The 20019-nt window shown below is 37.7% G+C and overlaps 5 protein-coding genes across 5 annotated transcripts; 2 read left to right on the top strand and 3 right to left on the bottom strand.

Annotated features, from left to right (window-relative positions):
- Positions 1-734: 734 nt before the first annotated feature.
- On the bottom strand, positions 735-4601 carry MELLADRAFT_78621 (uncharacterized protein; the record flags this gene model as incomplete). The annotated part of the gene is made up of 9 exons (XM_007413458.1): positions 735-1638; positions 1731-1970; positions 2029-2505; positions 2593-2898; positions 2969-3051; positions 3152-3286; positions 3363-4139; positions 4215-4351; positions 4421-4601. 9 exons carry the CDS (start codon positions 4521-4523, stop codon positions 1131-1133), a joined length of 2766 nt encoding a protein of 921 aa, XP_007413520.1.
- Positions 4602-7992: 3391 nt separating this feature from the next.
- On the top strand, positions 7993-9597 carry MELLADRAFT_109487 (uncharacterized protein; the record flags this gene model as incomplete). The annotated part of the gene is made up of 1 exon (XM_007413604.1): positions 7993-9597. One exon carries the CDS (start codon positions 7993-7995, stop codon positions 9595-9597), a length of 1605 nt encoding a protein of 534 aa, XP_007413666.1.
- A 299-nt stretch (positions 9598-9896) lies between these two features.
- On the bottom strand, positions 9897-14265 carry MELLADRAFT_49581 (uncharacterized protein; the record flags this gene model as incomplete). The annotated part of the gene is made up of 9 exons (XM_007413457.1): positions 9897-10105; positions 10222-10275; positions 10380-10470; positions 10574-10802; positions 10883-12082; positions 12160-12913; positions 12994-13479; positions 13561-14108; positions 14209-14265. The coding sequence occupies 8 exons, from the start codon at positions 14263-14265 to the stop codon at positions 10233-10235; spliced, it is 3408 nt and encodes a 1135-aa protein (XP_007413519.1).
- Positions 14266-14947: 682 nt separating this feature from the next.
- Positions 14948-17684, top strand: MELLADRAFT_75350 (uncharacterized protein; the record flags this gene model as incomplete). The annotated part of the gene is made up of 8 exons (XM_007413605.1): positions 14948-15393; positions 15475-15878; positions 15993-16165; positions 16261-16410; positions 16496-16604; positions 16726-16973; positions 17066-17160; positions 17265-17684. 8 exons carry the CDS (start codon positions 14948-14950, stop codon positions 17407-17409), a joined length of 1770 nt encoding a protein of 589 aa, XP_007413667.1.
- A 140-nt stretch (positions 17685-17824) lies between these two features.
- MELLADRAFT_90355 (uncharacterized protein) lies at positions 17825-19760 on the bottom strand (the record flags this gene model as incomplete). Its single annotated transcript, XM_007413456.1, has 2 exons — positions 17825-18441; positions 18518-19760. 2 exons carry the CDS (start codon positions 19758-19760, stop codon positions 17825-17827), a joined length of 1860 nt encoding a protein of 619 aa, XP_007413518.1.
- Positions 19761-20019: the final 259 nt, after the last annotated feature.

The raw sequence follows: 20019 nt of genomic DNA, 5'->3' as shown, positions 1-20019 counted from the left end.
CCTCGTCCACTGTTGACCTCGTCTCTCAATATCAGAACTTATGCTAGGTGAACCCGTCACCATTTTCAAATTGCCTACCAGAAACATAAACATTTCCCCATTCTCTCTGTTATCATTCCTTTGTCTTCAGGGTTCTTGGTTCTCAAACTCTATGAACGGCTAAATCCTTTGTTCCTGCCTAAGGCTAAAATGTATGCAATTAGAAAATATCTTATTTTTGGATTGGAGCCATTTGAAGATTTACATACTCCGCTGTAACGCATGAAGAGCCCAGCTTGTGACACCAGAAATACAAGTCTGGTCCCAGCACACCAAATCATGATGCTGTATCACTTGAACATAACAAATATGTACAATGTATCTGTGCCTGAACAAGATCAATCTTAGTGCAGTAGAGACAAGCTCAAGATAAAGAGCACAATGTGTTCAGCCAGCATTCATTGCAAAAATTGACAGAGTCAAGATTTACAATTTGAATAAGGGTTCAAAGGCTTCTTCTGCAAATCATTTTACTCTAGAGAACTTCAAGAGTACTGCAGGCTGCTATATGGCCTCAGAATTTGAATGCTATTGCCAAACATTTAGCACTGCCCAAATTTGGGTATCACTTCCACGAGATTTATCTCTGAGAGCCAGAACTATCAACCTTGTTGTTCTCACACTACTTATCACAAAGCATCTTTAGCTCTAGCGAGCTGTAGTCAAATCCAAGCTCAAAAATTTCAATGCAAAATCAACCTGAAAACTCGTTTTCTCAATTCATTCCGCTTTGATTTTTGTCTTTCCTCTCCAAAAACAACATTTTTTTCATTTATTGTTAAATCTAGAAGAAACAAGATCTTAAAACTAATTCCATCTCACTTACATTTTCAAAAAAAACTAATCATACGATGCAAAATCTCTCACACTACACAAATTCCACAAAAACTAACTAAAAGATTCCATCCTCCATCAACGACAAAAAATCCATTCCTCTTCCTCTTTGATAATCAATTTGGTTTCTAGAAGGAAACAAAAACCTCGTCACCTCTTCTCAGGTTTATTTTAGATTTGATTTATTTTATCATTTCAATTTTTTTGTCTATGGTTTTCAATTGATTTCTTGATCGAACCCCGTTTTCATTCTATCTCTATAACTCGTCCTTTGGTACAGGTGGTGTCTGTCCCTTTGCTCCCTCTTCCTTAGCCTTCTGCTGCTGTTGTTGTTGCTTACCTTCTGTATCTTTTGGTGGCTCTTCTCCTGTTGGTTCTGCTTTCTGAGCCTTCTCAGCTTTAGCACTGTATGCAGGTGTTTTGGTCTTCTTGACTTTTCTTCCGAGTAGTTTCTTAACCTCAGCTGTAATCACAGTTGACCGAACCCCAAGTTCCGATGCTTTCACCAATACGTCCTTCTTTTGATCTTGTTCAGCCTGTTTGGCCTTGATGTCTACAAACCATTTATTTTGATCTTCGATCAATTTCTTCAATCCTTCTACATCTTCAGTTGTATAATTCAATGGGTTTTCGTTCGATTCAACTTTTTCTTGGATCAACTTTTCGGCTGCTCGGGCATTGTCCAATGCAGTCTCTAATCCTTTGTAAGCTTCAGGTCTCTTTTCGGTTTCCATAATTCGATCTGTGATCTTCTTTTCCAATCCTCTGAACACGTGAATTAAAAATCAAGCAGATAGCATCAGTCACGTCTTGCACTCTCTTGTACCTATCCGTTTATTCATCTACTCGTAACTCACTCTAGATCCGTCTTCTTGGACTTCAACTCCTTCACAGGTGCACTCTCACCCCAGTCATTCAACCAATCTGAAACTTCTTCCCTTGATTTCTCTAATGCTGCCAATTCTTCTTCCGTACTATAACTCTTGAACACATCTTGGGTGATTCGATCCCTTAGTTTATAAGTATAAGCTTCCAAAACATTTCGGGCTTCTTCTTTCGTCTTCTTTCGTGTTTCTGCTGCTTTCAATTCTCGAAGTCTAAACAAATGCATCTCAGTAAAGTCAGAAAGCTATTGAAATAAAGATAGCAGCTTACAGTTTTCCGGAACTGATGCGATCCATAGTTGACATCGGCCTGATACCCAATTCCTGACGAATGATCTGTAATTTGACGACTACATCTTCAACCTTTGTCGCACCAGCCTTTCCAGCCTCATCCGCTGCCTTGTTCTCAGCCTTTAAAGCTTCCTTAGCTTTTTCCACATTACTCTTTTTCGTTTCCGGTTCCTTCTTGTCACCTTCCTCTACAATTTCTTCATCTTCCCCTTCTTCCTTTTTAGTGGAACCACCAAAGAACCCTGCAATCTTATCTGCAATACCTGAGTTTGCATTGGAACCAGCTGGAATTAAGAGTGAGGCATCAGAAACTGATAAGATACCGAAATCATCTAATCGAACTGTGATTGAGGCGGTGCTGTTTTTCATGGGTACGGTGATCCCAGTCGTATTGGTATAGTTGGCTAATGCAGCGGATATTCCATGAATTGTTGCATTAAGAATGGAGTTAGGAAAGCTAGTCCAAAAGCAAACGGTTATTCGGGTTAAACTTATACCATTTTATAGAACGAGACGGCTTGATAAGCGTAGCCAATAGACTCACTACGACGGTTGATTATCATACTCAAATATGATCGAGAGATCTTCCTGAACCTTGATTTTCATTACTTTCTTCTTTCCACCCAACTTGGAGCCAACTTTGAACAAAGTCGACTTCAAGGTCTTTGGTTGGCCAGCTGGAGTAGTAGTCGCAATTGAAGATACATTATAGGAAGCAGAGATGGAGTGAGGGGTGACGGTGGTGATTCGAATGTCTTTGGTTTTGAATTGTCGACTAATGCCTGCTCCATAGAGTGCCGCTCCCATCACCGCTGCTTCGTCTGCGTTGACATTGACTGCTACTTTGTCTCTATAGGGGTTTTGATAAAAACTGGTTAGCTACAAGATGATGGATTTGGTGAGATTCTCTGCGGGCTCACTCTCCGACCAAGGCTTTGACGGCGGTTTGAATCATGGGTACCCTTGAAGAACCTCCCACCAAGATCACGGATTTGATGTCTGCCTGTGATATGATATTCAAAGTTCGTAAGTACACAGCATCATTCCAACAGGCAGGGATGGATAATTTGCATAAGCTGATGTGTTTAGAAATTAATACTCACCAATGTGAGATCAGCGCTCTTGAGAGCGTCAAGAATCGGTTGAGTGAACTTTGAGGTGTCATCGGCGAAAAGAGCTTCAAAGTCTTGACGAGTGATCGAGGATTTAAAATCGAGATCATCAACCAAGCCTTCAATCTAAAAGTATGAAATGAAAGTGAACAGCCTCAGACAGAGAGCGAAAGTATTTAGCATGGCAGATGAAAGCACATACTCGGGATTGACTTTCAGCATTCGCACTAAGGACATGTTTAACACGACCGGCCTCTCGTAGCAATTTGATCATTGCTCGATCATTTCCTGCGACCTTGACCTTGTGTTGAGTTTCAAAGTCTTGTTGTAATCGATCCCGAATCTTTCGATCAAAGTAAAATCCACCAAATTCACGCTCAAAACCAAATCCTTTCAATTCAATCATTGTTACATTCTTCTTGATCTTTGAAGTAGCATGAATCTTTTCTTCCTCCATCCAAAACCCAACCACAGAAGCTTTGATGGAAGCTGCACCAACATCGTAGATGAGATGAGTTTCAGACGAAGCCTTGTTTCCAAAACTTCTCATCATTGCATAATTCACTGCCACACTCGAACCATCATCGATCAAGGTTAAAACTTTTAATCCAGCCAATTCTGCTGCATCTAAGATTGCTTTTCGTTCGAATTGATTAAAGAATCCAGGTACGGTGATGATCGCATCGACTATCCTTTCTCCTGCGCCTGCTAATGCCGGATTCGGATTGGCTAGACTAGCTGCGTCAGCTAACTCTCTTGCATACGTAAATTGTAATGCTAGTAGTTCTTCCGGTTGATATGATATATGAGTTGAATTCGGTTTGACAGGTAGGTTCGGTATTAATTTCAGTGTACCACGATCGGTGACGTTCAAAGGAATATTGTAGAGAGATTGATGGAATTTGACCAATGGTGAATCAGCTGGTTGACCGAGAAGTAGCTTCATACCAGGATATGAATTTTGTGGATATCTTCCAGCCTGTGAATATGCAAAGTGTGGGTAAGTTGGAGATATACTTACTACAAGGAGAAATAAAGTCTAATGATATCTTACAAGAGCTGCTGCATCATCTCCTATCAATTTATCCTCACCACGAATTGAGACTACTGATTGAGTTTTACGTTTTGAGTCATGATTCAACAAGACATCAAATGACAAGCCTGGCTGGACCAGAGAGATTTGCATATATTCTGAAAGGTTGAGACATGATTAGCTTCTCAAGTGACAGTGATCAGGTATACCAAGAAAATAGAACTGACGAGCTCCATAATCGATGGCAAGTATGCCACGAGACAAGACAGTTGGGAGAAAGCAGGTCGAGAGTGATAAAATTGAGAGGGAAAGGAGACGGATGGGCGACATCCTTCTTCCTTTTAGTTGGCTTATGATTTGATGTAACTTTTGTTCTTTTGTGGTGTGATGTGATGTGTTGAAGATAAAATGCTGCTGCTGCTGATGTGGAAGGTGAGTTGGCGTTGGTGGTGATGTTACATACAGATCTACTTAACCTGTAACACAGGCTCAGCTATCTCCCAACACAAGCATATTTATGTATCATATGCCCATAGCGAACAAGCACCACTCACTTTTTCCCATCATCCAACAGGCTCAAACATCAAATCCTCATTCCCATTGCAACACATTCAACCCATTCTTTCAACATAAGCTAGGTGAAGATAATGACAAATTCACAACCCAACTTCCAGTTGACCCGTCCAATCTCTTCATCAAACTAAATAAACATTTGACACTCATTCGAGAAGACAAAGCTATGGCCATCCTTGGCACTAATCTCACAATGACACCAGATCATACACTTGGATGGCTCTAGAATCCCAACTGAGAACACAATGGCAGCTCTGTGATGCCAAAACACTAACAAATAAAATGCACAGCATCATGATGACATCTATCAAGCCAAGGGCAGTGGTGTACATATAGGCCTCACAATTGCATTACAAACACAAACCACACACACAAGAGGAATTCCAATCTTACTCCAAAATTAATCAGTTATAAAGGACCAGGTCAACTGTCTACCCACCATTGCCTCCCCATTATATAGGAAGGAAAAATTCAAGCTTCTCACATGCTGAACCCAGGTCTTTCCAAATGCAAAAGTTGCCATCCAGTGGTGCCCAGGCCACTGTGACATCAAGGCTAATGAGGTAGTTGATTGTGATGCCCTGCCTGATGCACAGGATAACAGGTCGTTTGTCTTTATATTCTATAAGACTTTCTGGTCTGGTCTTTTAGTCAGAAGTCTTTTCTGAAAAGTTGGATATGACAATGAAAATTTCAATAAGAAAAAGGAAACTAATCACTAAGAAAGTGGAACCTATTTATACTAAAGCCAACATAAACTGGAACAGCAGAAACAATATCTAATAACAAACAGAAAAAACTACAGTAAGTATTGATAGTTCTTTTCATGATTCAAGAAAGTTATGGTAGTTGTAAGCAATAAAACAAAATACAGAAGATAAAAAACAATACTAAGCTAAACACAAGTAACCCATACAGAACTAGCTAAAAGGGAATTTTCTTTTCATGACATTGATAAAATTGCTAGTAGCTTGGCAAAAGAAGACTTATCAAGCACCTTTATGTCCACCCCACCCTTGCAGGTTTCACCACCACTATAAAGGTGTGGTCCAAATCAGAAGAGAACATCTTCATGCTTACCAAGATCAAACAACAAGGTCACAAGTATTCAAATCAGCAGTGAAACACCTCAAAGTGTTAAGCCTCCTCTTGAAACACAAAGGTGCCACCATTACACAGCTGAGATCAAACCATATTTATCTCAAGCAATACCTCTTCAAACACCAATATTGTTTGACCCCTTGTTCAAATTCCAAGAGGGAATCAAAACAATTGATTATGTTCTCTTCATATGCCACATACACATACATCAACAAAACAAACTCACAGAAGCCATCAATGAACTTCCACTAAAGAAACCACAGATATATTCAAGAACCCAAAAGCTTTTGAGAGCATTTCCAATTATTGCAACTCAACTTGGTGGCTTAAAACCCCTGGGTATCCATAACCAACAAGGCCACCCCTCAAGACAACCATTCACAACCTCCCTTTCTAATTATTTGTGACCTCATCCTCTAGCATCACCACATATATCCCATTAACACTTGTAATACTTTAAACAGCCAGCACATATCCTTTTCTTCACAGAGGGTTCTACCGGAGAAGAGCACAATTAGTTGCAGGGCCTGGTAGCCATTGGCTCAAGAGGCACTTTAATCAATGCATTATGAAAAAAGCCTGTGCCTCTTCTAAGCATTGTCCCTGGCAAGATTTGTTTTGTAGATCATTCAAGAGCAGAACTGATATCCTTGAAATATTTATATGTGTGGTTTAGACATGGCCATTTAGTTTCCATTAGCACTGTGAAATCTTCATATTATACTAATGAAACCTTGTGTCTAAAACAACAAGATGTCTATACCGGTGAAGAAAAATGCAGAATGTTCCATCTGATCTCCCATTAGAGTAATCTAACCATCAATGGTGCAATTTTTTTATTCACTGACCGGTCTGTTATGACAAAAACTGAGGAATCAGATATATCATTGAGAAAGGAATTGATATGTGCACAAATATGATCCTTGAATACAGAAGCTAACATGGTTTGAAAGATACTAATGGTACATCATGATTTTCTTTATCTGAGTGATCACCATGTGTTCAACAAGTTAACTGATAAGAATAAAGACATCAATCATACAGATATTGAAAGACCCATATTTTTCCTTTGTGATCATAATCATAACTTTCCCAAAATCGCCCAAAGCCGCCTCTCACCCTTCACGTTTCATTTCAGCATACCCCATCTGGGTGTTTACCAAAATTCTGATTTTCGGACGTTGAGATCTCTGGAAGGACGCAAGACTTTCTAAGTACTCGTAAGGAGCCATAAGTTTAAAATTCCAGTAATAGGTGAGCTTGGGATGTGGAGGGCAAGCTTCATAGGTCAGTCAAAGCTCATCCGACTCAAAGGTGAAGAAGCCTTTCTAATTCGTGGAACTTGAGAGGGACTTACAAGTTGTAACGATTGATTTTTTACAACGTCAATGAACTGAAGGGTGATAGTCAGACGCGGCTTTTGTCACTTCTTCCGTTTGGAACCTCAAAGGCGGCTAATGAATGCTCAAAAATAATTCTAACCACCTTCAACGTCGCCCGTTGGAAAGTGCAGGCTTCCGGGTGATGGTGAAGGTGTTTCGGGAGATTATGATCACAAAGGAAAAATATGACTCTTCCAATATCTTGAGCGCTTGCATTGATGTGGAAAACCGTTGACTAACCAGAACAATGATCTATAGCTCAGGTGGCCAACGTCTCTTAATGGTATTTTTCAGAGTGCAATGTCTAATTACTGGCTCGCACCGAAAATGCGTCAATATAAGATGCCTCCGATGGGTCAGAAGTATAGAGCACCCAATAATCAACGAATCAACTTCATTCATTCACTGACTCAATCCGCAATCTGGGTGTGTCAACTTTCTTTCCTCAAATCCACAATGTTTTAAAATCACAATCACTAACAATATCCGGCTTTCGTTTCCTTTTGACAGTATTGCAGGAGCTCATTTAATCAGATACCCACGTCTTAACGGCATTCCATAAAGTACAACAAGCTACAAGATTTTACGCGAGGTCTGAGACTTCTGATAATTATAAGCCAAGCAGTGCAGGACACAGCCATTCATAGCGATTCGAAATTTACACAAACATAGTAAGTTTTCAAAAGTGTTGGGCTTGGATATACGATCAACTGATTCAAAAACATTTGTTATTCAGTCACAGAATGTCTACTCAACAAGGCTCCACATTGGCCCATGTTGACATAGACTCAAACCCTATCTTCGGAACCTCGACCTCACAAGACTTGTGGAAAGTGAATGAGGTCTGGTTACACCGCGTAATCTTTGGAACCGGAAAGGAAGCCTATTCACTAGGACTCATTTCTCGACAGCCGCTGATCTTGATGCAGTCCAAAAAAATTAAGCTGAAAGCTAAAAATGAAGATGTTTCATTTGTTATCAAAGCGGCAGGGAAATTGGCGCTTGAAGATCAGAAGAATATCAAGCTCTTGGATCGTTTTTGTCGGTTCTTGTTGCATTTAGATGAAACCCGCAAATCATCTGAACCCGACAGATTTCTAATTCCTATTGTTAAAAATAAGATTGATTGGAAAAGAGTCGAGGATCCCTTCAAAGGGATTTCCATGGTACGGAATGGATTTACAACTCTAGAGAAGATTTATGAGCAAGATGAAGGTTCAAAGTTGGAATCGATGATCAACCGTTTTGCCCTCACGAAATCATTTTCCACTGGATTTTCCAATTCAAACTCAAGAGGAAATCGAATTTCGAATATAATTCCTTCAGATTCAGGTTCAAAGACCAAAGATCAAACTTTTCTTCCCTTTGAATTTTGGAGTATTTCAGATCGTATAACTTCAGTTATTTTAAAGATTCCACGTATTGAATTCAAACCTGATTTACAAGGATTACCTTTTCAGATTAAGGAATGGGAGAAAATCAGAAAAAAGTCAATTAGACAAGGATCAACTAGTCAACTAAATATTCAACTAAAGAACATTGGTGATAGTTTTACCAAAAGGGTTATGTCGGTCAAACTATTTCTTTCTGGAAAATCGGTAGAAAATCTCGAATATCTACGGAACCAGGAACTAATGCCTGAAAACCTTTGTAGATTACAAAATGCTTTTCTCGAGTGTCAATTCATTGAAAGAAGATATAAAAAAATTCCTTATCTTTTAGGAGCTTGTTATTTTTATGAAGCCAATCAACACTCCGCTATGGTTTTGGGTCAGAACGTCGGTCTTTCTTATATGGAGATATTGGAAGAAGATGATGGACTGAAATCTAGAGAATCTCCTCAAATCAAAACTGACAATGACCTCACTGATGCTGAAAAAGAATTAGAAGCCAAGTTAAAATATAAATTTAATGATATCAACTTATTAAGAAACGCACTCTCACGGAAAAATCTGCGTGAAAACAGAAGACTTAAATGGCTAGGGGAAGCTATTTTAGATGATTGGACTACATACGCTCTAAAGGATGTTCTAGTGAAATCCCCAAGACGGCGTCCGCTTCATGCTTTGGCCTACATGCATTGGAATGCGACTTTGTCGACATGGGCAAGAAGATGGCTTCAGCCTATCAAGGGACTTGTTGAAAGTAAAATTTTCGAAGTTAATAAGGATGGCAGAGCTCTAACCAAAACACAGGCTGACTTGGTACTTGTATTGATAGCTGTGATGTGTATTGATTGTAAAGGTGATTTCTATCCTGATTCTACTCTTGATGTAGTAATCCGTGGTATGTTTCTAGAAGAAGTCAAAAATATCAAAAGTGAATATGGCTTACAATCCTTTACATGATCATGAATCATGATAAATTTACGTTGTGTTGATGCTGTGATGATTGTATGATGTTTTGATATGATGATGTCGTGATCCCATCTTCTTACTCTCATTTTTCTCTTTCTCAATCACTTTTTGTGTATAAACTTTCCAGTTTTAATCTTGTAAATAATAAACTTACAATTGTTAGAGATCCTTATTCATATCAGTTGAATCCTTGACAATATGGCAATGTCTTCAACAAAGAGCATGTCCATGTAGCATCAGAGGTAAGATAGTGATGGCTGTTTTCTTGAAAAAGCTCTCTGCATCCTGATGACCTCATTCAATGACAATTCATTATAATGCAGGAACGTGTCCCCCACTGGTCTGATGCACAGTAATAATAAGCGTCAAGTAAAAGTGGCAGAAGCCTTTCTAAACCTTCAAACAAATGTATAACATGAAAATCATAAATATACGTATTGTGCAATAAAACAAAAAATCTCAAGCCCAAATTGTATAAAAAAATGTATCACAAAAAAACCTAAATGACATGAATAGAAAAGTCAAAGATCGGTTTCTAATTTTTCTTTAAATTATATCCACACCAAACCAAAAAAAGGTATATAAAACATCTATAATCCCTAAATCATTCCATACCTTGAATCGATTTATTTTATCGCATTTTCAAGTACTAATCGAGGTGCAATATTCCTAACAAAGAAAAACAAATTTTTCAAGATTTTCATCAATTAGTCTTCATTCTGTCATTTGAAAAGCCTTCATCATAAAAAAACTTATTCGAAAAAACCCCTTACATTGCCATTAATTCTTGAAACAATAATTTACAAGCATATGGAATCGTAATCTTAGTCACTGATTTTCCATTCTTACAACGTACACACCAACCTAGAATAAAAAAAAATGAATTCAAAATCAGTTTCCAACCATAAAATCCCCTTTTCCTCGGCTTTCAAAAAAAATCAAACCGTTGATAATAACCAAGACTTACCACTATATCCCATAAAACCACAATCTTGACAAACATCTAATTCAAACGCATCACTTGAGATCATCAAACGTTCAAGTAAAAGTTGACTAGCACCATGTGCAATCAAACAATCTCGTTCCATTTCTCCTAATCGAAGTCCTCCATCTCTTGATCTTCCTTCAGTAGGTTGTCGTGTCAGTACAGCTCTAGGTCCACGTGCTCTTGCATGCATCTTATCTAATACCATGTGCTATCAAAACCATCATGCAAATTTAAAAAAAATCAGATCAGGTCATGAATCATTCGGTTTATGAAATTTGGATTTCTTACCTTCAACTTTTGATAATAAATCGGTCCCATAAACACATAATGTTCTAAAGCTTGTCCCGTGATCCCACTGGTCAAATAATCTTTACCTAAATAACTATACCCATGTTCAATCAAGATCTTGGACATCTCCACCGCTTTACTCCCACCAAAAGCCGTTCCATACTCCACCGTACCTCTCAAGACTCCTGCCTTACCACTCAAAAGCTCTAACATCTTTCCGACGGTCATTCGAGATGGAAAACCATGTGGGTTCATGATGATATCAGGACAAGATCCATGATCGTTGAATGGCATATCTTCCTGTTGTACAATCAATCCACAAACTCCTTTCTGTCCATGTCTAGATGAAAACTTATCACCTAATTCAGGTCTTCTAGTTTGTCGAAGTAAGACTTTCACTAATGTTTGATCACTTTCAGTATCAGTAACCAAAACTTTATCAATATAACTTGGAATCGTTCCTCGATACGTCATCGGTGTATTATTCCAAGCCGTCACCGTTGCCGCTCCACCTGCCACCGAATTATCATTCGCATTCGAAGGCGTTTGTTTATTCACATACACATTCCCACTAAAGACTTTCATTCCTACATCTGCTACACCTCCTTCATCACAAGGTTTCCATTTTTCTAAAATCTGGCCATCTGTATCTCTAGGTGGATCTGCAATCCGATCATAAGTTCCATTAGGATATCGTTTGATCATCGCAGTAGCTTTCCTAAACACTTGACATCTACCAAACCCTCGATCCAATGAAGCTTTATTCAAAATCAATGCATCTTCAATATCATAACCAGAGTAAGACATCACCGCCACCGTAGCATTCTGTCCAGCCGGTAATTTATCATAACCAACTAATTCGATCGTTTTGGTTCTGACCATCGGATGATGAGGATAAACCATTAAATATAATAAAGTATCGATCCGATGTAATTGATTATAAGCAATCGCTCCAATCGCTTGTTTTCCCATGGCACATTGATATGTATTACGAGGTGATTGATTATGATGTGGATAAGGAATCAATCCAGCCACTGCACCCAGTAAAGTAAAAGGTTCGATCTCGAGATGTGTAGTGAATTGATCAACGTCTTCTTCATATAAAGCAATAAATGAATCATTCTCTTCATTACAATCTAAATACTCAATCAAGCCTGCCGTCAAAAAATCATCAAAACACATTTTGTTCTCTTTGAGTAACTAGAGAATTCCAATTCAAATGTCAAAAAGTTTATCAAGACGTGTAGAATGAAAATCAATTTTAATCTTTCACTCACCTGAATATGAGAACTCGTAACTCTAGGTACACCATGATCTACAATAATCATAGGTCTACAAATCCGACCTCCATCTGTTGCAATATTCACAGTTTGTTGATCTGAATTCATATAAATACTCACAAATTCAGAAACTTGTCCTGCCCTTCTAAACTGTCTAAAGACTTTTACAAACCTTTCAGGTGATCGACTCAAACCCAAGATGTTTCCATTAATAAACACAATATAATGTCTAGGTAAATAAAGTTCAGTACCGGTCACCGAACTAATATCTTCACATCCAATTGTATAAGCCACATTCCAAATCGGTTCTTCATCTACATCCGTCGTAATATGCGTCATGAGAGCCAAATTCTTTACTAATCCACATGCTTCTCCTTCAGGTGTATCACTAGGACAAAGCATACCCCATTGACTTGGTTGTAAAGCTCGAGGACCACTCACTTTTCGAGTTTTTTCAAATTGACTCGAGATTCGAGTCATCATTCCTAAAGCTGAAATATAACTTAATCTACTTAAAACATGTGTGATCCCAGCTCGCTCCATTTTGAATCGTTTGATCGACCAATTTCCAGTGGAGATAGCTCTAATGAATCCATGTGAAATATGATCACCATGCATTCGAAATTGATTAATCGCATCAAATTCAGTAGTCCGATTCGGTTTTTTTAAAATCTTATCGATATTCATCTTTAAATCGGTATTAAACTTTTTGAAAAGATCTTCAAACAAGAGAGACAATAGTTGACCTGCCCTATGGGTTTTGAAGGAAAAAACTTTGACCAGTTACATTCACGAAATCCGAAAAAGATAGATAAAACCAAGTCTACTTACAGTTCAAGACGTTTATTCCCAACATAATCTCTATCATCCACCAACTTTGGATTAGCCATAGCTTGAATCACACGTCTAGCCATCACCGCCAAATACAAAGCTTTAGGTTGTAAATTCATATTCTCAGCAGGGACATGTGCCAAGACGACCGTCGATAAGACTTCTAATGCTTCTTCTGATAAAGGTCTCTTGACCGTCACCATAGGTCCTTTCTTCATCACTTTGACACTTTTACCTATATATTCTAATGCTTGTTTTTGTGTATAAATTCCAGCTTCATGACACTGTTCTATACAAATCGAAAACGTCGAACGATAATCATCATTGTTTCCACACACTAATTGAACCACTTCATTATCTGATGTGATGCCGTATGCTTTCAAGGCAATCACGACTGGGATTTCTTCTTGAATCGAATTATGTTTAAGGTATACTTTTGAGTTTTTCGTCACAACATACGTTTTGGATTTCCGTTCGTGTGTAGAACTTTCAAAAAGAAAAAGAATATATTTTCAAAGATTAGTTAAATGAATCAACCCAAATCCATTCAAATTTCACTTCACTTACCTCGTCACACTTGCCATAATAGTACCTTTACGAGAATCAGTTTCAATCAAAATCCGATTCTTACTCAATTGTTCTTGAACCAAAATCACCTTCTCAGTGCCTTTGACCACAAAATATCCACCCGGATCCAAAGGACATTCCGTCATCTTAGCCAATTCAGCATCTGATTTATTAGTCAAAACACATTTATTACTTCGAAGCATGATCGGCATCCTTCCGATCGGAATCCCTTTACTCAAGACCCGTTTGTTACCTTTAGTATACTGAATCGTCACGGAGATCGGTGCCGAATAAGTAATATCTCTTAATCTACATTCGTGTGGTGTGATCCGTTTGTTAGTAGCTGATCCTGTATCCAATCTACACGGTTCTCCTACATTAATATCTAGATAAGTTAAATGAAAGTTCGGATCTACATCTGATACTACAGTCGCATTAGCTCTTAAGATCGCCTTTAATTCTACATCCACAAAATAATTAAACGAATCAATATGTTGTTTGACTAATCCTTTGACTTTTAAAAATGCAGGTAACAATTGCCATTTATCCTATGAAGAATGAACCTCATGGTGATTTGAGTTTTAGTCAGTAAAAATCTATAGTATCATCAAGTTTAGATTGAGGCTTTGATGAGATATAATGACTTACCTCAACAGTTTTAACCGGATCTGACAACTTCTTTCCCAACCAAACTTCTTTTTCCATTCCTTGTAAACTATAATTCTGCGTAGAATCAAGTTGACCAAATCCATCATGAATCTTTTTCTTTTGATTTGGATTAGTTTTTGATTTTTCTGTTGATCTTTTATTAGAACTCGATTGAGGTTTTGTAATTGGTATTTCAGATTGAGTGTCTTGAATTGGTTGAACTTTTTCAACGTCGATTTCCATAGGTTGGTCTGGATCCATTTGTGGTAAGACTGGTTTCACATCGGTATGATCGTCTGCTTGGTTTAGTAAGGTTTCTAGTTCTTCAAGTAACATTGGATCTGCTGATTCGTCTGGTTCTGATACGGCCAAGACTTCCGATGGACCTGCTTGAGGTGGAGGTGGAGGTTGAGTTGAAGTAGTTGGAGCATCTTGAGTTGGAGGATCTTGAGTATGAGCTGGAGTTGAAGTGGTTGGAGTATCTTGAGTTTGATTTTTTGAAGTTTCTTTCAAGTATGGTTTGATAGGTTTGAAGGTACGTTTAGGTGGCATGATGATGATGAATAAAGAATGGGCAAATCAAAAAATCAAAAAAAGTTGAAAATTTCAAGTTTAGAATTTTTCAACCCGATCGAAAGACCCGATTAGAGAAGCCCGATCCGGAGATAGACTCGAATCGGGTATATTTTACTTCTTGAATGAAATTTCACTTCAACACTGATCACTCATCGCCACCATCATGAATCAAGACATCAAATCAACAAGACCACCAATCACAATCCTATACGGAAGTCAAACCGGAACAGCCGAAGACCTATCCCACCAAGTTTCCCAAAGACTCCAAAGACTCCAACTCAAAACCAATGTCTCATCCATCGATGACTTCCATCCCGACTCCATCTTCTCATCCACCCCAACCTCATGCTCATACATAATTTTTATAGTATCAACAACAGGTCAAGGAGTCGAACCTACTAATATGAAACGGTTTTGGAAATCTTTATTACAGAAAACTTTACCGTTCGATTTGTTTGAAAACGTGATGAGCTTTACGGTCTTTGGTTTAGGTGATTCGAGTTATCCAAAGTTTAATTGGTCAAGTAAAAAACTTTATAGAAGGTTACTTCAACTTGGTGCACATGAGTTTTTTAAACGTGGTGAAGCTGATGATCAAAACACAAATGGGTGGGTTCTTCAATTTCGATTCGATCGGTTCATCATCTGAATAAGATTTGGATTTGGATTTGGTTTTCTTTTCGGATTTAGAATCGACACTACTTTCACACCTTGGCTAGATCAACTATGTACCACTCTACTTGAACTGATACCACTTCCACCCGGTCTAGAAGTGATCCCAGAAACCCAACTCCTTCCAGCTCGTTATACCCTCAAGCCAATCCAAGACCCACCGTCCTCATTTACCGATCCATCATCCGATTTCAGTTCAACTTTCGCAAGACTTTCTAAAAACGAACGTCTCACACCTGATGATCATTGGCAAGAAACAAGACACCTTGAATTTGATTTTGATGAACGGCTTGAATTCTTACCGGGTTGGGTAGCTTCTGTCTTACCCGAGAACTCGGCCGAAGAAGTCAATCAACTTTTAAAACTAATGAAATGGGAAGAAATAGCTGATGAGCTCTACGAATTGAAAAGTACAATCAAAGGTAACATCTCTATAAAAAGAACCTAAAAAAGGATATCATCCAATCAGACTTTGATCAAACCCTATTGATTGATTGATTGATTTTCTCTTGATTTTCTTTTTTTCTTGGGTATAGGACAAAGTTTACCTGATTCATGGAACAAACCATGTACACTTCGTGAACTGTTTACTACTCGATTCGATTTCCTATCAGTACCTAAAAAATCTTTCATTTCATGGATCTCATATTTCGCTCAAAACCAAGACCAAAGCGAAAGGTTAAAAGAGTTTTGTACCATAGAAGCACAAGTGAGTATCTCAAAGAATTCTTTTCTTATATACAATCTTGATTGAGATTATGTAATTGATTTTTTAAAAAAGTGATTTTCTTTTTTAAAAAAAAGGATGATTTGTATGATTATATCAATCGACCTAAACGAACGATTTTAGAAGTTTTACAAGACTTTAAGTCGGTAGAAATCCCCTTAGATTATCTACACGACATCTTTCCGATCATCAGGCCTCGACAATTCTCAATCGCCTCGTCTCCCAAGGTACGTGAAGACATTCCATCCTCACCAAATTGGGTTTGTAGAATTCAATCTAATGAGTTATCAAGGTTTTGGACTTATAAATCAGATCTTTCCAAACCAAATCCATTTACTTGTAGCCGTTGTTAAGTATCAAACAAGAATCGTAAAGGCTCGTAAAGGTCTATGTACAAGTTGGTTATCAAAACTCAAACCAGGTAAGTCCCAAGCATTTTTTCCAAATACTCAATCAAGCCGACTTCTTCTGAGGGGTTTTCTTGGTCGGATGTGCGCGGAGGGGGTTTCTAGGTAGTCGAATTCCAATTAAGATCGAACCAGGTTACTTTACTTTCTCATCTGTCGATCCTCAATCTCCTGTGATCTGTATCGGACCTGGCACTGGCATTGCTCCTTTTAGATCTTTGATTCAACATCGATCTTCTGAACCTCAACTTCAACATCCATATCAAGATTTAGTTTTCTTTGGATTTAGGAATTTGGAAAAAGATTGTTATTATAGGGAAGAATGGATGAGGTATCAAACTGAAGGAAATTGTAAAGTGGTTTTAGTTGCTTCTAGAGATCAGGTTGGTCTTTTTTTCAACAAAATCGATTTTGGAATTTGGAATTTGGAATGTGAAGTTTGATGAGATTTCTTGGATATGTGATTTTGGTTTAGGTTGAGAAAAAGTATGTTCAACATGAAATTGAAAATAATAGTGAAGAGATATGGAAAATGATTTTTAAAGATCAAGCTTCTATCTTCATATCAGGGTAATTCTTTTCATTCTTTCATCCCTGAAACCCTCCTCCCAACGAAACGTACTTGTACTAAAAAAAACTTTCATTTTGGATTTGGTTTTTGGTGAGGATCTTAGTTCAGCAGGACAAATGCCAAAATCGGTAAGAAAAGCATTAAGAAATGTTTTTGAAAAAGAAGGAAAGATGAAGGAAGACGAAGTTGATGGGTTGATTGAAAGGCTTGAGAAGACGGGTCGACTTCAAGAAGAAACTTGGAATTAAATATACGAAAATCAAGTTCAACATCAACATCAAAAGATTTGATTCATGCAGTTTTAATGCCAATTCCCCGGTGGGTTTTTTTGTAAAAACTTGGATCGAACATGATTAATTTTATTGTTTTTTCTTTTGGTTCGGTTTAATCACTTTATGATTTCTCTTTTATACACTTATTATTTAATCTTAACAATAATCATAGAAACCATTCCTCTCATGGTTTTAAAACATATCACATTTAAAAGTTGATTGAAGCAATGAAAAAAATATCATGATCACTCAAAATCCAAGATTCTGATGATTAACGATATTCAAATAATCAAAATATTCGAAATCATCTTTTATAACACAAGACAAAAGTACAAAATAAACTTGAAATTTTCAGATACAATAAACTTACAATCTTCAGAAACACAAATGATCATGTCGAGTTTGTAAACCGTTGATGTAATTCATCAAATGCTTTATTCATCCCATGCTTAACAAAAAACGTTTTTCCACATAACCAATCAGTGATCCTTTTTCGATCTAAAACCTCTTGAAGTTCTTCTGTTGGATGATCAAGTATATCAACTGAACCATTTCCATCCAAACACATCACTGACCAACCAATAACGATCATTCCCGGCGGTCTTTGATCGCCAATAGATTGAAAAGATTCCACCACGTTGGAAAGAGTACTGAGCAGAATCCTTTGATCAAACGAAGAAGCTCTTTCTATAATACCAATAGGCAAATAACCAGGATACAGATCCATTTCCAACAACTGTTTAACAATCGATTCCAGTCTAATAACACCCATTAAGATCACCAACGTTCTAGACCTTTGATAGCTTGGAAAGCTCATTTGTTTTCCTCTTCTTCCTACACCTGTACAGAGAACTACGGATTCTGAGACGCCTCGTTGAGTGAGGGGAATGTTGAAGAGAAGTGGGGCTGCGATGGATGATGAGATTCCTGGGATCACTGTGGCTTCGTAGCCTGCTTTTCTAAAGAAAAGTATTTCTTCACCTCCTCTTCCATATATAAATGGATCACCTAAAAGTCACCATTCGTAAAACAAATGAGCTTAAGATCTTGATTTTCGAGAACCAAATATCAAGAAAAACCTTACCTTGTTTTAACCTTACAACCGTTTCTCCCAGCTCTGCAAACTTAATAGCTTGTTCCATAAACTCACATTGAGCAAACTCCGAATTGCCAGGAAACTTTTTAGATACGAATAATTTTATATGATTTGGAATTAAATTAATGATTTGATCTGGTACTAGTTTATCACATAAGATTACGCTTGCTGATTTAGTTAATAATGTATAGGCTGCACATGTTAGTAATGATGCATGACCTGGACCTGAGCCTACTAAGTAAATTGAACCTTTTTTGGGGGTTGGTGAGGGTTGGGTTTGTGGTGATAGTAAACTTGAACGGTTTGGGTTGGGCTTCTTTACTGAAAGGGTATAGACACCTTGATGGTCAGATGATGGAAGTAATGAAAGATTGGGTTGAAGTTTATGGGTCGAAGGAGGGTTTAGGATCTCGTTGATTGCTTGAGGGTTTTGGTGTAAGTTTGCGATTTGGGTTATAGGCCAGTATTGACTGATTTGAGAGATCCAACTTATTTGAGTAAGTGTTGTTTCTGATATCCAACTTGATTCAAATCTTTGTTTCCCATTATCCAAAACACCTTGGCTAGTTGGATCGGTCTTGAGAATCAGATGCTGAGCTAGAGGAATTTGAGGCGAAGGAATAATTGATTGAGGGGCTTGAAGTTGGAAATCATGATTCGCTAGGAGTTGGGTTCTTGATTTTAGCTCGGCAATAGCTTCACATGCGTCTCCTACTCTTTCATTAAGTTTACTTATGATTTCTCTTTTTAATCTGTTTTCTAAAATCGTTGAAGATCCAGATGAAGATAAAGCTATTTGTAAAGAACTCTTAAACGTTTTTTGAGTAGGTTGGTTTGTAGGTTGATGGGTTAATGGCCATCTGTAAGTAACTGGAAAAGTAAAATCAGATAAAAGTGGATTGTTTTGAAGATTTAAAGGGATACGTAAATGATAAGCAACTGTTTTAAGTGAAATCATTAAATCTTGAATTGCTTCATGATCTTGTTGATTAGTTTGAAGCTCGATTAAAGAAATTAAATTGATTTGATGGAAATTGGGAATTGATTTTAACCAAGTTTGAATCGATTTAGAATCCAAAACTGATGGTAAATCATCACAACAAGCCAATTGACCAAGTTTGATTCGGTTCAAAATTTCTACATTTTGATTTGGTTCAATAAACTGAGGATTGAATTTAGCCAAGATGACTTGGTAACCTGATTCTAAGCATAAGATTGCTTGATTGTACATTAGATTTGAATAGTTTCCTATTAAGAGAATCGTATTTCGACGTGGAAATTGAAGATGAAGTTGATCAAGATGATCATGATGAGATTCATTTCCATGAAAGTTTAGTAGTAAAGAAGTACCACGTTGTGGTGCTGGGTAAGTCTCTTGATGTTGTTGATGATGATTGGACATTTTGGAATAACAAAGTGAAGCGAATGAAAGAAAGATAACATTTCTTAAAGTGGTTGATGATATATATGAGTTGTTGTGTAGCTTGCTG

Source organism: Melampsora larici-populina (genome assembly GCF_000204055.1).
Source record: "Melampsora larici-populina 98AG31 unplaced genomic scaffold MELLAscaffold_37, whole genome shotgun sequence".
In the NCBI taxonomy this organism is placed as follows: domain Eukaryota; kingdom Fungi; phylum Basidiomycota; class Pucciniomycetes; order Pucciniales; family Melampsoraceae; genus Melampsora; species Melampsora laricis-populina.
Note: the sequence above shows the minus strand (reverse complement) of the source record. Positions and strands in the feature narration are given on the sequence as shown.